We start from the raw sequence: 18,225 nt of genomic DNA on the forward strand, positions 1-18,225 counted from the left end.
ACTTCCAGACAATATACTGCAAGGTATTGTGGGAATAAAATCATAAATAGTCCTTTTGATTTAATTGTCGTCAATCATTGCCAACTGTGGGCCTGTGAAGCCACTTGAGACTCTTTTGTGATTAAGGGCTATACAAATAAACTTGAGTCCTCAAAAGTTTTGTTTTGAAATTGGGGTGATTTTGTAAATTTTTGAGATGGAGATATATAATTTGTATATATATATATATATATATATATACATATATATATATATATATATATATATATATATATATATATATATATATACACACACACATGCATTTATATCTCTGGAGAGCAACAAAGTATTTAATACATGGGCAAATAAATGAATCGAGTGCATTGCCAAATTAAATTTCCCTTTGAGGGACTATAATCATTACTTCAATTAAATGGAAAAACACTCGTGGGAGATGAAAAATTTGTTTAATTGTCAAGAATGATAAAAAATAATCTTGTGAATGCTGTAAACCATTACAACACCGCAGTGTAACAATTTAACAAGTGTTAACTAGTCATACACTACAGAAAATATGCAGTACACAATCTTTAATATATAAAACCAAAATAATAATAGAAAAAAAAATCTGGTAATAAGACTTGCACCTATACGGTATGTTTGTGCACACAACACAGAATCGAGATACCGACAGTATAATTCTTGTGATTATCATCTTGAATTCCTACATATTGTCACAAAAAAATATTCAAATATTCAACCCCACTGACAGGAATAAACCCATTAAATCTAGATTTCATTCAATCAATGCATTAACCTGGGAGAAAAAAAAAAACTTAGTGCTAATACATTTGTTTTTATTGAATAGCAGTTTACAACTAGTTGCTACATCAAAATGAATGAACTGTGCTCTGTAGTATTAATATTCCAGTGACCTCTTCATTGAATATCTAATTTAGAACAATACATTCAATATTTCAGGGCTTCAAACAGTTAATAACAACAACATTTCTACAGTACGTGGAACAGCCGGTTCCACATTGATTCTTTTTGTACTTTCCATAACAATCGCACGAGTAAAGTCATTTTCAATTCAAACATCACACTCGACGTCATTAAACGTGTACAAGATTGCATAAACCTTCAGGTTCGCATGTTCATAGTATTAAAAAAAAGAATTAAAAAAAGACGACAAACACAACTAGAATGCAAAACAGATTCAAAAGTATGCCGTGTACAGTTCATTTACAAGATTCTTTGTATTTGGTACTTTTTGTTTCCCATTTGGTGCCGGATTCATCTAAATTGTGTCCTAAATGGCTCAATATTGCCGTTTTGAAGTTCATGTCTTGAATGGAATGGCAAATACAGACCATGAAGGGAAAAACAGACCCTTTCCACGCTGACGTCTGACCACTTCCTGGAGTTAGCTTCACTTTACGCCTTCATTTGCTAAAGAAATCAAATGGAAATGAAATTGCGTGTTGAAAAATCGTTCCGTACCAATCTCTCTCTGCATGTTCCCATACGTAACGTCATGTTGTTGTTCTCAAAATGAGAAAGACTCAGCAGCGCCTCTGTTGGTTGCAGCAGAGAAGTGTGCTCTGTTTTGTAAAAGTGGTTTTCACGTTAACGGGGAAAGGGTCGACTATCCACCACTTTTAAACCTTTTAGCGAAATTGGCCCAAATAAAAGATGACGGAACATCGTCGTCCACTTGACCCGTGGAAGGCACTCGATTTTTGGATCCTAATTCAGAGGAATTTGACAATTTTATCTCTCGAGAGAACGCAAATCCAATCATAAAAATGCAAAAAAGTAATGCTAATTGCTGTTATTACAAACTTACAAACTGGACTTTTTGGATTGTTTTGTTGGGATAATTAAGTCTGTATCTGCCAGATAGCCTCACTTTCTAGATGCCTCACTTTCTAGATGCTGAATCCAAAGCACTGTACAGTATCATAAACAGTATATAAATGAATAACTATCCACTGTATACATATTGTAATGTATTGAGAGTCAATACAAGTTGAGAAAAGTGAAGCTGATATGGCCACTTCAAGAGCACATTCAATTCCTTCACTGTTCTTAAATTGGCCGGAAAAACACTTGGTCAGGATTTGTCTGCATTTTTTTGTCGAGTGAGAGAAAAACACTTAATTTATTACTGCTAATTAACTATTTAAGGTAGTAGGTGATTATATTATTATTATTTTTTTTAATTTTAGTAACTTCCATTTATTACAGAAAGGGATAAAAATGAAAGCAAAATGTACAGGTCTTTGGTAAAACTGCAACAAACAAAGGCTCAAGTGCTTTGAAGTTAGAAGCAAAAGCCCATCGGCATAGTGCTGTTATTTAGCCGCTAAGTGAAATATCGACAGACCCCAAAAACGGAATTCCAAGTCTCGAAAGGCTCCCCAGCGATGCGTGGAGTTCTGTTTTAAAAAGAGAATCTTTTTGAATATTTGGACAGCTACTGGAAACATCGCTTTGGTTTGTTAATCTACATTTTGCATGAGACATCATTGTTTTGTTGTTGTTGTTTTACAGGCAAAATGACGACGACCAAAGGACCCTGTCAAATTAAACAGTTTAAAAAATAAAAAAATAACAAAACAAGTAAACACAAACTTTTGACAATTTACTGCAGTACAGGTCTGTGACATCATTGCAAGGGCAGTTACAAAAATCCTAGCACAATTGTACAAATGTAATTAGATTTAAAAGAAAAAATTGTGAAGGAACTACACAAATACTTAATTAGATTTAAAAGAAAAAATTGTGAAGGAACTACACAAATACTTTTCCCCATAGTCACTAATAAGCGTTTTAACTACATCAAAGGTGTCAATTGAAATACAGTGACACAAATACAGCAAATTAATAATTATTGTTCATTTTCATATCACGCAACAGCGGAAGCTTTAGGACTGCTTTTTGTGTCGCATGTAAAAATACAAACTGTATAAAAATGAGTAGATGTAGCTTGCTGTGCTGTCATTCATTCTAATGAAAACCTCGCTTGTCCCTTGGCTTACAAAAAAAAAAAAAAAAAAACAACACTTTTTCTTAAGGTTAAGCGCTGCGTTCAAGGCTGCTGGGAAGTCGAAAAGATACTGATCAGTGCTTAGGACATGCTTAAATTGGGTTTGAAGTCAAAGCGCTGACGTAATGTTTGAAAACAAAAAGGCCAACGACCACAACAAGCTCGCGTTTGTCTTGTTTGTAAAATAACTTGACCGTCATCAGTCCCGACAAAATGCTGAATATTTTTGGCCAAGCTTGATGATTTTTTATTTTTTCCCCCCAGAATAACAAAGGGGACTACAAAGTGTGAAATTATGCAACTAAGTAAATGTGTGATCTGCCTATTCCCGGAGCGAGTGCATAGGCCTCCGCACCAATTTACACAACGACAGGACCAAAGTGGCTCAAACATCGTATCAAAGCCAAAAGATAAGCAGAGCTGCATGGAGTTATGTTGGTTACACAAATTAGCTTTAGCTTCTGATAAGTAACATTAACTTGACTGCTCGGTGATGTCGATGCGGTGGAGGCGAGGGTGTATTTGTATTGTGCGCCTGGATAGACACACTAACTGACCAGTGGAATTTGACAGCGCGGTGATGAAGTGCTACCTCCACGAGGGGGGGCTCGTGGAGGGGGGGGGGGTAGAAGAGAAAAAAAAATGAAGCCGTACTGTCTTTGTAGGGGCTAGCATTTGCTATGCAGTTCGCGCTCACAAATTTTAGATTCGGGGCTCGAAGTGCACCAGTGCAGACAGCTGGCAAAAAACAAAAAATCATACTGCGTGTCATAAGCATGGAGGAGGGGGGCTGATCCTCACCAAACTAGTGCCCATGAGTAGCACCTAGCAACCAAATGAGTAGCCCTCGGACCTGTTAAAAAAAATAGCTCACGAGTGACGAGACATTGTGATTTCCTTGGACTTTTGTAGAAGTGATTAAAAAAAATAGCTCACGAGTGACGAGACATTGTGATTTCCTTGGACTTTTGTAGAAGTGATTATTTGACATTTGCAGAGATTTGTAGAAGTGTTTCTTAAGCTGCGGACCATTAAATGACACATAATAACAAAATTGTGCATTTTGGTGAAGGCGAGTTCATTCGAACTCCGAAATGTCCGACTTCCCAGTTTTCTGGAAGGAAGCATCAGTTTCTAGTGTCAAAACGGTAAGTGGTCTCATTTGTGGGGATTTGTGATTAAGAGGTTGCTAGCCTTATTAGTCTTGAGCAGTGTACACACGTGCCCACTACTGTGATGAAAAGGGCCAATTATCCAAGGTCTCTCAAAGATTAACATGAGCAATTATCCTGCGGTGTGGGGTGTGTTCAAGTGCTTTCCTGATCTGTTCGGAACCAGTCAGGGCTGTGTCAAGTGTTTGTATTACGTGTCATTCCCTCACAATCAAAATGGCAAGGAGAGTTTGCCAGGGCAAACTGTGCACCACAGACTATCATAGGAGAAAGCGCACACACCGATTTTTGTCCTCATCATGCGTGGGGTCTCACATTTAAAAAATCAGTTATAACATTGAAAATATTAAAAGCTTAGTTATGTGTAACCTGCTTCAACACCTCTGCCGGTCCAGATGCGAGCCAACTCTAAATGTCGTGCATGGCCGAATCATAGCAGCCCCGTCCGCCTCTTTAACTCAGTGATCAGCGAACGTACAGTACATCTTTTGCAATATTTTTTCCGTTGCGCTGCTTTGTCACGTTGGGGAATGTAAACTTAACAGGTAGCAAAATCAATTGCACCTGCAGACTTCATATTCATTTTTAAAGCGAGATAGACAGAGAGAGGGAGAGACGATTCATTAACACAGTAGAAGGTCATTTCAGACGGACTCGATGAAGTTAACCTCGGGAATTGTCTTGAGAGCTTTTTCTATACAAATGCATGTGCCCTTTGTTTGCATACAACCAGGAAAGAAAAGACCAAATCTCAAAAGAGCGACGCGGCCAACGACAAGGACGCAGGCACTGGCAATGTTCTATCAAATAATATTAACGGAACTGGGTCGAATATGCATGTGGTCGTGGTGTTTACGTCAACTTGTTTGACACATTTCACAAAAAAAGCTTTTCCGCTCCTACAATTTGAGTTTAAGGCACTTTAGAGCTGGAGGCCGATATGTTCTGGAGGCTAGTTTCCTACACACAAAAAAAAAAAAACAATACATGCTCCTCCATATAAATCTTTACAAAAACCAAAATTGATTGAAACACGTGTAGCGTGTGTGCACCTTTATACATATTACAGCTGCTGGTTATGCCTAAAATGCATCTTAAATTTGCACTTAATTGATTTTTTTTGTGTATTTGTAATTCTATGAAAGTAGAAACTATTAAATACTTTTATTTTCTTATTAAATCTTAATATGAAGAATCATGCCATGATTTAACAACAGGAAACATGAAATATTCCATTTATGTTTCACAGTACACAAAAAAAGCATTAGCTTATACTTATAGGTATGTTTATAAAAAGTATGACTAGTTAAAAAAAAAAAAAAAAAACCTACAAAGCAGCTTAAAGAAATTGTCTCTATACCCTTTTAATAGTCCCACGTCAACAAAGTGCTTTAATTAAGAAATCTTCAGAAAATTGGTCAGAATAATTTCTTGACTGGCTGCATTCATATCAACGAATATTTGGGGTTTTTACTTAAAGAGGAACATTCAGTACTAATACCTGAAACACTTGACAAAAATGATCATTTTGCAATACAAATAGTGTTGGTTTTTTTTGTAACATCAAAGATTCATTCTGCATAGTGTTAAATTTCACATTATGTTCTCCCAAAATACAAGTGAATAATTGACCATTTAAAAACACGTTCCTCTTTATCTAAAGGAAAAGTGGATGTCTAACTGTTGCCCATTTTAAGTGACTTTGGCCTTCTCCTGCATTGGGATAGATTATTTAGAGAAGAACAGTCAATGCAATGCCGTAAGCTTCTCGTCTTGAATAGAAAATGTTTCCATCAGTGTCTTTATGAAATTATTATTATTGTTGAATTATTACTAAGTGCGTCTGATAACGATGAAGATCCAGGACACATTCAATTCTGTCGGGTAAAAAACTCACATTAGATTTGTTAATTTGTTCATAAACGCTGACAGGTCATTTGAAGTGAAATTACAGGTGCATCTTAATAAATTAGAATACCGCAGAAAAGTTCATTTATTCCAGGACTGTTGTTGAATTGAAAATGTTATATAGATTAATTTAAACACATCTGGGAAAATAATTTTCAGAAGGCAAACTCTTAAGTTCTGTATTCAAAAAAGCATTGTGATTGTTTCTATTGTAACTGTATTCAAAAAAGCATTGTGATTGTTTCTATTGAAATATTCTAATTTCCAGAGATGGTGAATTCCGCGTTTTTGTTAGCTGTGAGATAGGGCTGCACGATTATAGCGAAAATAATAATCACGATTATTTTGATCAATATTGTAATTGCAATTATTAATCGCGATTATTCCTCATGTTAGGAAAAAATCGATGTTTATTGCATTACTTTTCAACAAACAATATGTAAAGTACAAAATGAATCTTTAAATAAGAATAAATGATGGATAATTTAAAAAACAATTACCCAAGAAATTAAATTTTACTAAGGGCTAACTGAATAAATATATTAGTGTATTTAATGCTACTTTGAAGAAATAATTGCATGAGGGGATCACGTTTTCCTTGTCCAGTATTTTGCCATTTTTCTACAACTAAACAGATTAGTTAGTTGTGTTACCGACCTGCAGGGCAGACAACTCAACTCTGCTGCACTCTTACGGCTTCTTGTTTAAAGTCTCTTGCCCTGAATCAAAACATGTAGAAAGCGGATGTCGACCCCTTTCCGAGGCGCTGGCACCAATCTTTGCTCTACTTAAATGTAAAATAAAAAACATAAAAATAAAATAAAATTGCCGACAATCAGGCTCCTTTAATTGTGTCAGCCAAAATCGCGATCACCATTAAAATGTGATTAATTGTGCAGCCCTACTGCAAGCCATAATAGTCAAAACTGCGAAAAATATTTATTAATATTTCACTGTGTGTCGTGAATCTAAACGAGTTTCACTTTTTGAATTAAACTACTGAAATTAATGAAGTTTTCCATAATTTTCTAACTTACTGAGATGCATATACATATACTGTATAGTTTAGCTATTGTAGCGTAATTGAGTATTTTGAAGATAATTGTTTGCTCACTAAAGATGTTTACCACGTAAAATGAGCAAAAACTAAACATCCAAAACCCCTGTATATGATTCAACGTTATATATACTTATGAGTCAAGCATCATTTCATTCTACATTGAATTGCTGTATGAAATATACAAAATTTGATATCGATTCTTTTTTGATATCTTATTTTTTTTCTACATAGAACCTCTGGTGTGTGAGCATACATCACCACTTGAGTATTTTTGTTCGACAGTAGGGACATTCGGCTTTGCTGGACGCGCAGCTCTCGCATAGAACATAATGTTGGCACGGCTGCAGCACAATGCTTCGGTCGTGCTTTTGGCAAACTACGCATTTCTTTGACTGAAGTAAATATATGACCTGTTAGGGGAGAAGAGACACATGTGACATACGCGGGTTACGAATGCACTTTGGTGTGCGCAAGCGTGAGGTGTTCTTTTCTTACCCCATCTATGAGGTCGAGGTCGTTGCGCAGCTGGTTCTTGAGCAAGTGCAGCTTGGACAGGGGCAGCTGGTCCAGCTCGCCGTAGCTGCGGAGGAGCGGTGCTCCGGGCGCCCGGCACAGAGCGTCAAAGTTCCCCCGGAGGTCCTTCATCTTGCGCTCCGTCTCATCCCGTTTCTGCTCGGCCAACTGCCGCTCTACCTCCGCTGCCTTGGCTTGTTCCTTGGCTTCGTGGGCATCTTTCTGGCATGTTTCGCACGCCTGTGGACAAATTGTTCCCAAAGCTCGTGACGACACTTTGGATTGTTTTTTTGATGCTGGTTATTTTTACTGTAAAAATTCCAATAAGCGAATGTAGGCACATAACAGCGGCTTTGAAAGGCTGTATAAAGGAGGCAATTGAGGCTGGGATAGCTGCCTGACAAGTCAGTTTTGTGAAGAACTACACAATGGTCCAACCAGTACATAAACACCTACTTTCAAAAAATAAAATACCAAAACATGTCTACAATTGTTTTTTATAAGAAAGAATGTCATCACTAAAAATAATTGTTATCTATGTAAAATATTGCTTGGTGCATGCAAGTAAACAATTACGGGGGTGGAAAGGAAGTACAAACTAGATCCTCCAACACTGAACTAAAGGATGGGCACTGCCAAAGACTTTCACTAAATGGAAAGAAACTTTTTACCTGAGACAGGCGCTTTCACACGGAAATGGGAGAAATTCGCAGATTACAATATACATTTGATCCAGTGTTTGTGTCTTTTGAGTGAACTGCAATTAGTTCAGAGATGGTACCAGTTGTGTCTAGTACAGTTGTGGATCAGGTAAATCCTTAGGTTTTCAATGAATTTAGCAGCTCACCGCAATGATCCCAACCCCCCACACTGAACTTTCCCTGTACCAGGACGTTGACTGTTAAAAGGGTCATATAACAGTATTTCATCCCATTTTGAAGGCGTACCTGTTTGACCTGGTGCCAGGCCTCCTCGCACTGTTTGATCTTCCTCTTGGCCTCGTCCAGTTCCCGAAAGAGACGCGATACATCACCACTGCCGCCGCCCGCCGCAGACGTCAGGCTGCTGAAGACAGGCGACGGACTCTGCGAGAAGCTGCCGCTCACAAAGTCCCAAATGCTGCTGGCGCCGTTCAAGCCTGGGCCGGGTCGAATATGGAAACAAACACTTTTGAACTGTATATTTCCATCACTACAACAATCGTAATGGCTAAAAATATGAAAATACTTAAATTGATATCCATGAGAATCAGTTGATAGCGCCACAGATTTCAATACAATTTTTTTATGTTGGCACTGACAGCAATCTATGCCAGAATAATAAAACACAGACTGACAGTTCAAATAAATAAATCTTCTAAGCTGTGTTTAGAAGACAGGATAATTCTGTTTACTAGATGCTTTACTAATTCCGAGGGAAATTCCAGTACCATTACTTGTTTTATTTTCATTCTTTACAAACTTGTTTTATTTTCATTCTTTACAATAATAATCAACTGTCATCAAGTTTCGTCATGTTAGAGTGCCATGAACAAGTACTTGCTGCCCCTTTTTGATTTATTTTTCCCTCTATCAATTGTATTGTCTCACAAAGACAACCCAAGAAAATAGAACATGCAGTTTCTAAACAATGATTTTATTCATCAAGGGAAAAAAAGATCCATACAAATTGTGCGGGCCTTATGTGAAAAAGTAAAACCTCCTAACTGGATGCGCCACTCGAGCATTTTCATGCATTTCAATTGGAAGCTGACAAATACCTAAGGAGTTCTGGGAAGACGACGTGGGCGTTCCCAGCAGGCTGTGCTCCTGCTTGGCCAACATGTTAGCGGTGTGGTTGTGATGCGACACTGCGGACAGCAGGGACTGCGACTGCGACAGCGAGCTCAGTGGCGAGGTGGACAGCGACGAGGAGGAATTGAAGGATGACGAGCGCGCCAGCGAGCCTGGAATGTTGACCGGGGCCGAGCCGCCGAGCATCCTTTGACCTTGGGAGGTACGATAAAGAGGTGACTTTGTAGTCCAAATACATGGTGGGTGAACGCATTTTTGTGTTAGGCCCAGACATGAAATGGGGAAAAAAAATTGCACACTGAACACCCTGGCAGACATACACGATCCCGGCGGGTGCAAACTGGTTTTTGAAGACCTCAATCTTGCTCTCGTCATCTAACAGCTTAGCACGTGCAACTTAGCGAATAAAAGTGCACCTTCTGTATGCTAAATGGGAATGTAAAGGGAGTTATGATAGTCTTTGTTTTATGTACAGTAATTTGCAGTCCTGCGGTTGTCTTTGTTTTATGTACAGTAATTTGCAGTTGCTGCGTTGTAGTGTGAAATAAAGGTGAGTTGATTATATTACCCAATTTCATGCACAAGTTTACTTGCTTTTTTCCTACTTTTGAACTATACATGGCGGCACGGTGGCCGACTGGTTAGAGCGTCAGCCTCACAGTTCTGAGGACCCGGTTCAATCCCCGGCCCCGCCTGTGTGGAGTTTGCATGTTCTCCCCGTGCCTGCGTGGGTTTTCTCCAGGCACTCCGGTTTCCTCCCAAAAACATGCATTAATTGGAGAGACTAAATTACCCGTAGGTGTGACTGAGTGAATGGTTTGTATGTGCCCTGCGATTGGCTGGCAACCAGTTCAGGGTGTACCCCGCCTCCTGCCCGATAGCAGCTGGGATAGGCTCCAGCACGCCCGCGACCCTAGTGAGGAGGAGCGGCTCAGAAAATGGCTGGATGAATTATACATTTAACTTTAGTCTGTTATTTTTTTAAAGACTTGTCCAGATATAATATTTTTCATATCTTTAATATTAGTCATTTGTAATGCCAGCTGTGCCATGTGGTGTTTTCATTGTGGAGACTTCTGCAAGTGAATTTCCTTAGATTAATCGAGTCTATCGAGCGATCGATCTCTCTCTCTCTCTCTCTCCCATCCATCCATCCATCCATCCATCCACTTTGTGGCCACAAATTAGTATTTTGTGCCGGCAATGTAGCATTTTTTGTACACGCGATTTCTATATGGTGGCCACAATTTTCCCTCCATGCATGTCATGTCTGCATACATTTTCAATCTTCCTCGCCCTTACTTTCCAGTCCAACATTGTTGTCTTGTTCTTCTAGCTCCTTATCGAGCGATGCAACGTTAATGTCGCTAAAGTTGAGGTCCAGAGCGGATCCTGAGTAAGGGAAATAAGTTTAAAAAGATTTTGAGTGAGAAACAGCAAATGTTCGACACCGTCGTACCTATGACTGACTCCACCGTGTTGCTCCCGGGATAGAACGGCGTGGCTTTTGCGTTCATGGTGGACAAGGTGGTCGGGGAGGAGTTGTCCGAGCCAATGCTGGAGGCCAAGCTGGACGTTATGCTGGAGGTGAAGCTCGACGCCAAGGGGTTGACCGCACAAAAGACGCTGTTTTGTGTCTGAAAACGGGAGGCGGTTTGGGGCCACAGAGCACGTGTTTATTTTCCCATGCATTTAATCTCATGATGGTACACATCGGACACTTCATTAGGTACACCTGTCGAACCTAATGCAGTGCTTCCCAACCTTTACTGAGCCAATGCTTTATATTGCAAATTGTCAAATATACTTAAATGATGGGCACTTGGGTCAATTCTATCTTCTGTCATCTGTCATCTAGCTGTATCTGGCTGTCACTATACATCGCTGTCATAGATAGATGAACGAATTTTCAGACCAATTAAGTAATTCTGACCAATCAATAAATCTATGGGGGGGAAAAAAAGTGTGACATGGTTGATGTTCATCAGCTGTATTGTTATGCACGAATGCAAAACAGTAAGTACTTTTCAATCACTGGCCCATGTATAACCAATATATACTTACACTCGCCACTTGGCCGTTGCTGGTGCCGGAGCCGACGGCCGTCGTCCACTCGCCCACCGGACACTCGCAATACTGGTGCGAGCCTGGCTGGCAATGCGAGCTGGAATGCATGGCCGTTAGCAACGAGCTCATGGTGTCCTCGCCAGAGGGGATTCCTGAGGGGAGACCTGACGGAATGAGTCAGCTAACATTTTAGCGTGTGCGCTGTAGCCATCCATGCCGTTTCAATAGAGCTTGTCCTCATTAGGGTTGTGAGTTCGCCTAACATATTAAACAAGTAATCACACCCACATTCACACCACAACTAATTACTCTTATCATTAATGCCTCATCCTCTATGAAACAGGAAGTCGCCTACAGACGAACAAGGACACTAACAAAAAGGGCGTGTGACCGTTGTTTTTTTGCTGTTAACAAGTTGGCCTTTGCTGAGTGCTATTCCAGTAACTGTTTATTATAACTGTTATCACAGTTTGCTTAAATTTGTCTCCTTTTATTACTTGTTTGTAACTGTGCCTTGAATGACTCACTTTCTACGTGTGCAAAGGCACAGAAGGGCCCCCGGGGACAGTACCCGGTTTGCCGCATGTCGTTGCACTTGGTGGATTTGTAGATCTTGGGAGTGGGGGGAAAAAGAAGGAACCACGGTTAGATACTAACGTTTGGCTTGATAGTTGCATTGATAAAGGATAAACTTGATAGCCACCTCTGGGTGAAACTGCTGCTCCATGCGCGAGTGACAATACTGGCAAGCATCGCCGCTGTCGCACTTGGAGGGCTCGCCCCATTCGTCGCCGTGTTTCACACTGGGGCATGGAGTCGACCTGTTGTGTGATATTACAATGGAAAACATTTGCCTGTAACAGCCAGGTGCATCGCAATTAATTTGTTTCAGTAGTCTAAGTCACAAATGAAACTCATTAATTCATCAAACAGTAACATTTCATCTTTTTTAAAATAATTTTGATCAATAAAGCTTACTGCTGGAGAACATAATACTGCTGGAGAACATAACATACAATCAAAATGAGGCAGCACGATGGTTAGCACATCTGCTTCACAGTTGAGAGGACCCGGGTTCAAAAACATGCATTTTAGGTTCATTGATGACTCAAAAATGTCCATAGGTGTTAATAATGGTTCTGTCTGTATGGTCGCTGTGTCCAAATCTGGTAAATTTAATGTGTTTTTTTTTATTTTTTTAAATTGATAATACTGGTCAGTCCCCACGTGTTGTTTTTTCTTCTTTTTTTTTTTAAACAAGTAATTAACCAATCTAAAGTGTTGAAAATAGCTTGAGAGCACATCTATTAACTCTCTTGGACATTTCCAACTGTGGAGAAGTGTCACATAACTCCACCCCTTCTTGACTCCACGGGAACCTTGTGGCATTATGCTGCCTCAAGATTACTGTAAAAGTCTGTTTTTTAGACTACAACGATTATTTTGGTTAGATAGATTTGAGTAGGCCTTTTTCATTCAAAATCTCCAGGTGCATTCCTTCGTTGCTGAAGGAATCCTGTGAGCTGTGGCGATAGGTTTACGTGCAGATTAATTTCCGCCTATTACATCACCATGACTTTTTTTTTTTTTTTTTTTATAAATTGCATCATTCACAGCTCTTAGATCTTTGAAAAAGAGTTTGGGAAGATGGTGCAACCACAGTCGTTTACACTTTGTTTAGTATGAAAGCCTTACAATTGTGTAAAACCTTTGACGGCCACTGCCAGTCGACATGTCCCTACCGTTCTAATCAATGACAGCGTAATTAATCAAAACAAATGTTTTAGCAACTTAGCAATTGAACATTATTTTGAGGAGATTGTGTTGATGTTGGTGCACAACAGTCCATGGTATCAATCAACATAAGGTATAATATTAATTTGAATGATGTGGCGTTTTGTTAACCCCAGCAAGTAATTTTTTGTTATTTTTTTTCCCCTGAAAGGTAGTGATTTCGGAGATGCGAGGATGTCGCCTGACAGCGCGACAATAAGCACCCTGCAGTTGGCTGGTGACCAGTCCTGGGTATACTCCGCCTCTCACACAAAGTCAGCTGGGATAAGGTCCATCCCTCCCAAATGAGGACAACAACTATAGCAAATGAACGGCCATCAAAATAATTTTTAATATCGAAATTAGTTATGAACTGACCCTCTAAACATATTTTCCCATGTGTAAAATATGTAATTCACTTTTTAAAATTGAATTACTGAAATACATTATTTGGACCCTCCATTGTTTTTTTTATTCTTTTAGTCATGGCTCACCTGTACTTGTACTTGCGCGGATTGCGTCTGCGGTCTCGACTGTTGTGGTAGTGTGGACAAGCGTAGCCCTGTCTGCACAGTCTGGGCGGCTTGGTGCACTGCTCCGTTTTGTAGTTCGCTAAAACAAAGTTGGTGTCTGCGTGAAAAAAAAGACACGACAACTCTCATCTTCCCTTTTCACTAATGAGCATTTCAAAGTTAACAGTACTTGAAATGGACTGGCGGCTTTGACCTTGCCACCTGGGGTCCTCCGTCAGAGTCTTGTCAATCATGGCTTGGCTGGCTAACACGCCGGGCTGCTGGTCGGGAATCCCTTCGCCGGAGCCCAGCTGGCCATTCTGGAGCGCCTCTTGTGCTTGGATCTCTCTATTGGCACATTTCATTATTTTTTACATGATTACGCCTGATTCGGTTAAGTTTCAAATATAATTTTAAAAAGTGAACACACAAAACAAGTGAAAACAATTATTTAAAAGTTGAAATGAATACGTAAAATACAAAAAAGGCAAGTTTAACAAAAGTCGAAAAATAAGTAAAAAATAATAATACAAAAAAATAGTGTCTAAATAATGTTTTAAGTCAAAAAAACATTTTACAAAGTCAAAAATAATAATGAAAAACTAAAAAAATACATTTTTTTAAAGAATTGTTAAATAAATCTGAGTAGCTACGCTGGCTGACATTTTGTTTCTATTGTGAATCTTGTGTTAAAAAAATCCAAGTAACTACACTGGATGATTTTTTGTTTCTAGTCTGAAACTAAAAGTATGTTTGTATAAGAAAAAACTGTACACAGGTCGTCAAAAGCTTTGCTTTTGCGGTCACCTGATATCATATACAGAAGGTCTGAGATCATGCGGGCCGTGGGCAAACGCGCAGTGGAGGCCGTTCTTCACGCAGTGCCCCCGGGCGTCTGTCTCGTGGATGCACGTGCCCGTCTTGTAATAGCGGAGGTGGTACTTGCGTTCGGTGTCTCCCGTGGTCCGGTGTAAATAAGGACAACTGACAGAGGTGGGCAGAAAACTGTTATTTCAGACAAAATTATTAAAACAGTTTTTTTTTTGTTTTTTTTTTTTAAAAGTAGTTTTGTAACTCGGAGCCCACATGACAAATATATTGCATTAGTATCTTCTTCTTGCATGGGACACCAATAAACTCTGTCTATCTCAAGTAGTAACACAGTTGCTATGGCAACAGGTAAGGTCATATAAAAACAACTGCCATTGTGAGGGGCGGCATAGTGATGGCGAGAATTTTTTTTTTGCCCCTGAGAAATATAATGTAAAATGGAGTTTAAAACCATGATAGTGGTGTACACATGAATCGATGAATTCATGAATGAGCTAAGAAGCAATATTGTGATATAAATGGAGTAAAATTAAGACGTTCTGATTCCTAAAAATTAACACTTTGTGTCGTATTACTACTTACTTTAATAATGTACCATTATAACTTTATTCTCACATTTTACCTTTCGTTATTACTTTTTTTTTTATTCCGACTTTGTTCTATATAAAATTGCATCTTTTTGCCAAGTAACTTTTTCCCTGCCTTTCCTCCTAATATCATAACTTTATCATGACATTATATTACGGCTTGCTATGTTACTTTTTTTTCTCGCAAAATTACTTTTCCGGCAATATTGCAACGTTATTTTCCTAATACTAAACTTTATTCATATTGAAGCTTTATTCTAGTAAAATTACGACATTATCCTGATACTAATACGTGTTCAACCTCAACTCAGTACAGTGGAACCTCAATTTAACAGACCTGGGGCCTCATGTACAAAGACTTACGTGGATTTCCTACTAATTTTGGACAGGCGGTTCCACATTAACAAAGCTCTCTGGCAAAGGTAACGACGTCTTTAAAGGATCCCCGGCATTTAAACAATAATCTCAACTGTCGACTTACTCGTCTCCATCTGGGCAAATGCCTGTGGTCTCGTCGTATTTGGTGCAGTAGACGTCGGGGCTGTAGTTGAAGGTGCCGTCCCTCCGGCGGATGGGTCTCCGCCGCCTCTGGTTAAGAAAATGCCAATGGAAGCACGTAAATGGTCTGTGCTGCGTGCACTTGTGCTGCAGGAACAGCGGGCACTGCTCGGTCCTGAACTCCTTCAAGTAGCTAAATGGGTGGAAACGACAAGTCAGGTAATGCTGTAGTAACGAATTGATGCAAAAAAAAAAAAAAAAAAAAAAAAAAAAAAAAAAAGAAAAAGGTTAAACAGAGTCTACAGCAGTGATTCCTAACGCGGCTGCCGTGGGGAAAATTCTAAATTCTTCGCTCATCTATCTAGGCCAGCGACGTAAAGTGACAGTAAGAACATTTAAATGCTCTTCCATTACATGTCAAAAGGTGCAATTAAACCTGTGTATGCATTTGTTGCCATTCATACAACAGAATAAGTTATGTGAGTATATCACCTTTGTGTTCAATTGAACAGGCTGGGATTTCGCACAAAGTACCGTCATATCTCGTGTATAATACACATTTCCCCCCACGAAAAACATCAAAAGTCGAGGAAATCCTGTCGTTTGCGAGTGGTTTTGGTGTTCAAAGGCTATTGCATTCAAACGACAAACTGCATAGATGGCAACCTTAAACCGTGTTACAAACTACTGACGAATATATTCGCCAAATACGTGTTTCAACGGGTACTTATGGAAGACCCCCCCCCCCCTCAGCTTGTCTGTGAAATTCAAGCTTGTACATAACTGTAATGACGAACAGAGGCCACTAGATGGCAGGTCGGGGTGGTGGTTGAGATCGGTTAGAGATAAACGTCTATCTCCGCGGCTTGTCACATCGATTATGAGGGAGAAAAACAGCAACATGTTGAAAGTTGGACAAGTTCAGGCACCTCACAGTCAAATAGAGGATGTATATTACACAGTGGGAGTTTTGCAGAAGGTAGTAGAAACCATTTCTGTTCAAATCGAGCAGTCAGCGTCGCTCACAACACGTTTCTTAGTTGTATATCTGTCAATAAATGATTTTGCCATCAAAAGCCCGTTTTCAGGCTCTCTTTGTTGTTTTATAGTCTGTGGTCACGGTGTCACAAAATTCAAAATATTAGTCACTGACACTGTTCTGCTTGACATGTTGTCACAAAAAAAGCTTGTTTTCTTTGCTTCATAGTAATAGTAACGTTTTTGCTGAAACCAATCCATGTTTACAGAACAGAAAAAGCCAGAAACAAACTTTTTTTGGTGTGGTGAAAGAAGAGTACTTTCTTTTGTTGTTTATTTTGTCTCAGAACACAAAACTCCGTGGTTCTCTAAAGTGCCCTAAAAAGGTTGGTTAAAAACTGCTAGCAGTGAATGGGTTGAAGTTTAAAAAAGTTTAAGGCTGTTCAGGCTTTAATGTACTCATTACGTTTCAAAGGGGTTTTATGGAAAAGGAATCTGTCGTCGTAATGTTTGGTGGTGCTTCTTGAGATTTTCTAAAGTCAAAATGAGTTGCCGTGGCTCAATTAGGGTTGGGAAAACACTGGTTTTAGATTTCTGGTCACTTGCGTTGTGCTCGCTATTCACGTAGCACAGTGCGTGCCCAGTCAGACGCAACCCTGGTGATAATTCCTTGAGCGTACGTCAATAAAAGCACGTAGCGAAGAGAGAGGAGGAGGAGGAGGGGGGAGGGGGGCACACGCCAAAATAAAGGCCGAGCTATTTGACAAGCAGACGCGGGGGAGAGAGCTAGCAGCTCGTGGTTAAAACACGTTTAGCTCGTAAAGTTGACGTCGTCGAGGTGTTTCTTCAAGTCGGCGAGACGTTATTTGAAACCACCCCCCCACCCCGACGTCGTTAAACATTAAAGGCTGTCGTCTGGAGCCCGTAGAGTGGCCGTTTTGTTTTGTTTTTTTCGGGGACAGTCACAAAGCCCTGGCAAAGCACCATTTTTAAACACACACGCAAAGAGTTGCAACAAAGCGAGAAGGACGCACACGTCCTGCGAGTCACACACTCGGCGCGGGCGAGGCGCGTCGGCGGTGCCGTACTCACGTATAGTGGGTCGGTTTCTCGTTTTGAGGAGACGCATTGGCCGCCGTTTTCGAAACCGACGGCATTTTCAGTCAAAACAATCGAGTGCGCATGCGCCTTTATCTGTCGCTCCGCCACGGCGCAAGCACGGCCCCCTCCGAAGAGCGCCACCGAGTGGTGAGCAGCGAATATGCAGTCACTTTCAAAACCATTTTACAAGATAAAAGAACAACGACTTTATTCTTGCATGATAAAAATAACCCTGTATCCTGATGTAACTTTTTAGTTTTTTTAACATAAAATTCCCGTATTTTCTCTGCTAAATAAAGCCCTACAACTTCATTATTTTTTAGATTAGGACTTTTCCCTCATAAAATAAAGTTTTTTAAGTGTTAAATTATGATTGTGTCTTTGTAATATTCCATCTT

At 39.7% G+C, this 18,225-nt stretch overlaps 1 protein-coding gene across 4 annotated transcripts; it reads right to left on the reverse strand.

The window, feature by feature from the left end:
* Positions 1-432: 432 nt before the first annotated feature.
* Positions 433-17,909, reverse strand: unkl (unk like zinc finger). 4 transcript variants are annotated; one of them, XM_061700766.1, is made up of 14 exons: positions 17,819-17,909; positions 15,732-15,941; positions 14,640-14,816; positions 14,047-14,180; positions 13,815-13,950; positions 12,251-12,368; positions 12,075-12,159; positions 11,545-11,699; positions 10,940-11,117; positions 10,783-10,872; positions 9,447-9,674; positions 8,635-8,825; positions 7,670-7,927; positions 433-7,584 (listed from the first exon to the last, which is right to left on the reverse strand). In XM_061700766.1, the coding sequence occupies exons 1-14, from the start codon at positions 17,881-17,883 to the stop codon at positions 7,429-7,431; spliced, it is 2,181 nt and encodes a 726-aa protein (XP_061556750.1). In that variant the 5' UTR covers positions 17,884-17,909; the 3' UTR covers positions 433-7,428. The 4 variants fall into 4 exon arrangements, with proteins under 4 accessions (XP_061556750.1, XP_061556752.1, XP_061556749.1 ...); XM_061700768.1 differs by having other exon boundaries at positions 433-1,434; positions 11,545-11,711; XM_061700765.1 differs by having other exon boundaries at positions 11,545-11,711.
* Positions 17,910-18,225: the final 316 nt, after the last annotated feature.

The sequence above is a fragment of the Phycodurus eques genome, chromosome 16 (assembly GCF_024500275.1).
Source record: "Phycodurus eques isolate BA_2022a chromosome 16, UOR_Pequ_1.1, whole genome shotgun sequence".
NCBI classification, from domain to species: Eukaryota; Metazoa; Chordata; class Actinopteri; order Syngnathiformes; family Syngnathidae; genus Phycodurus; species Phycodurus eques.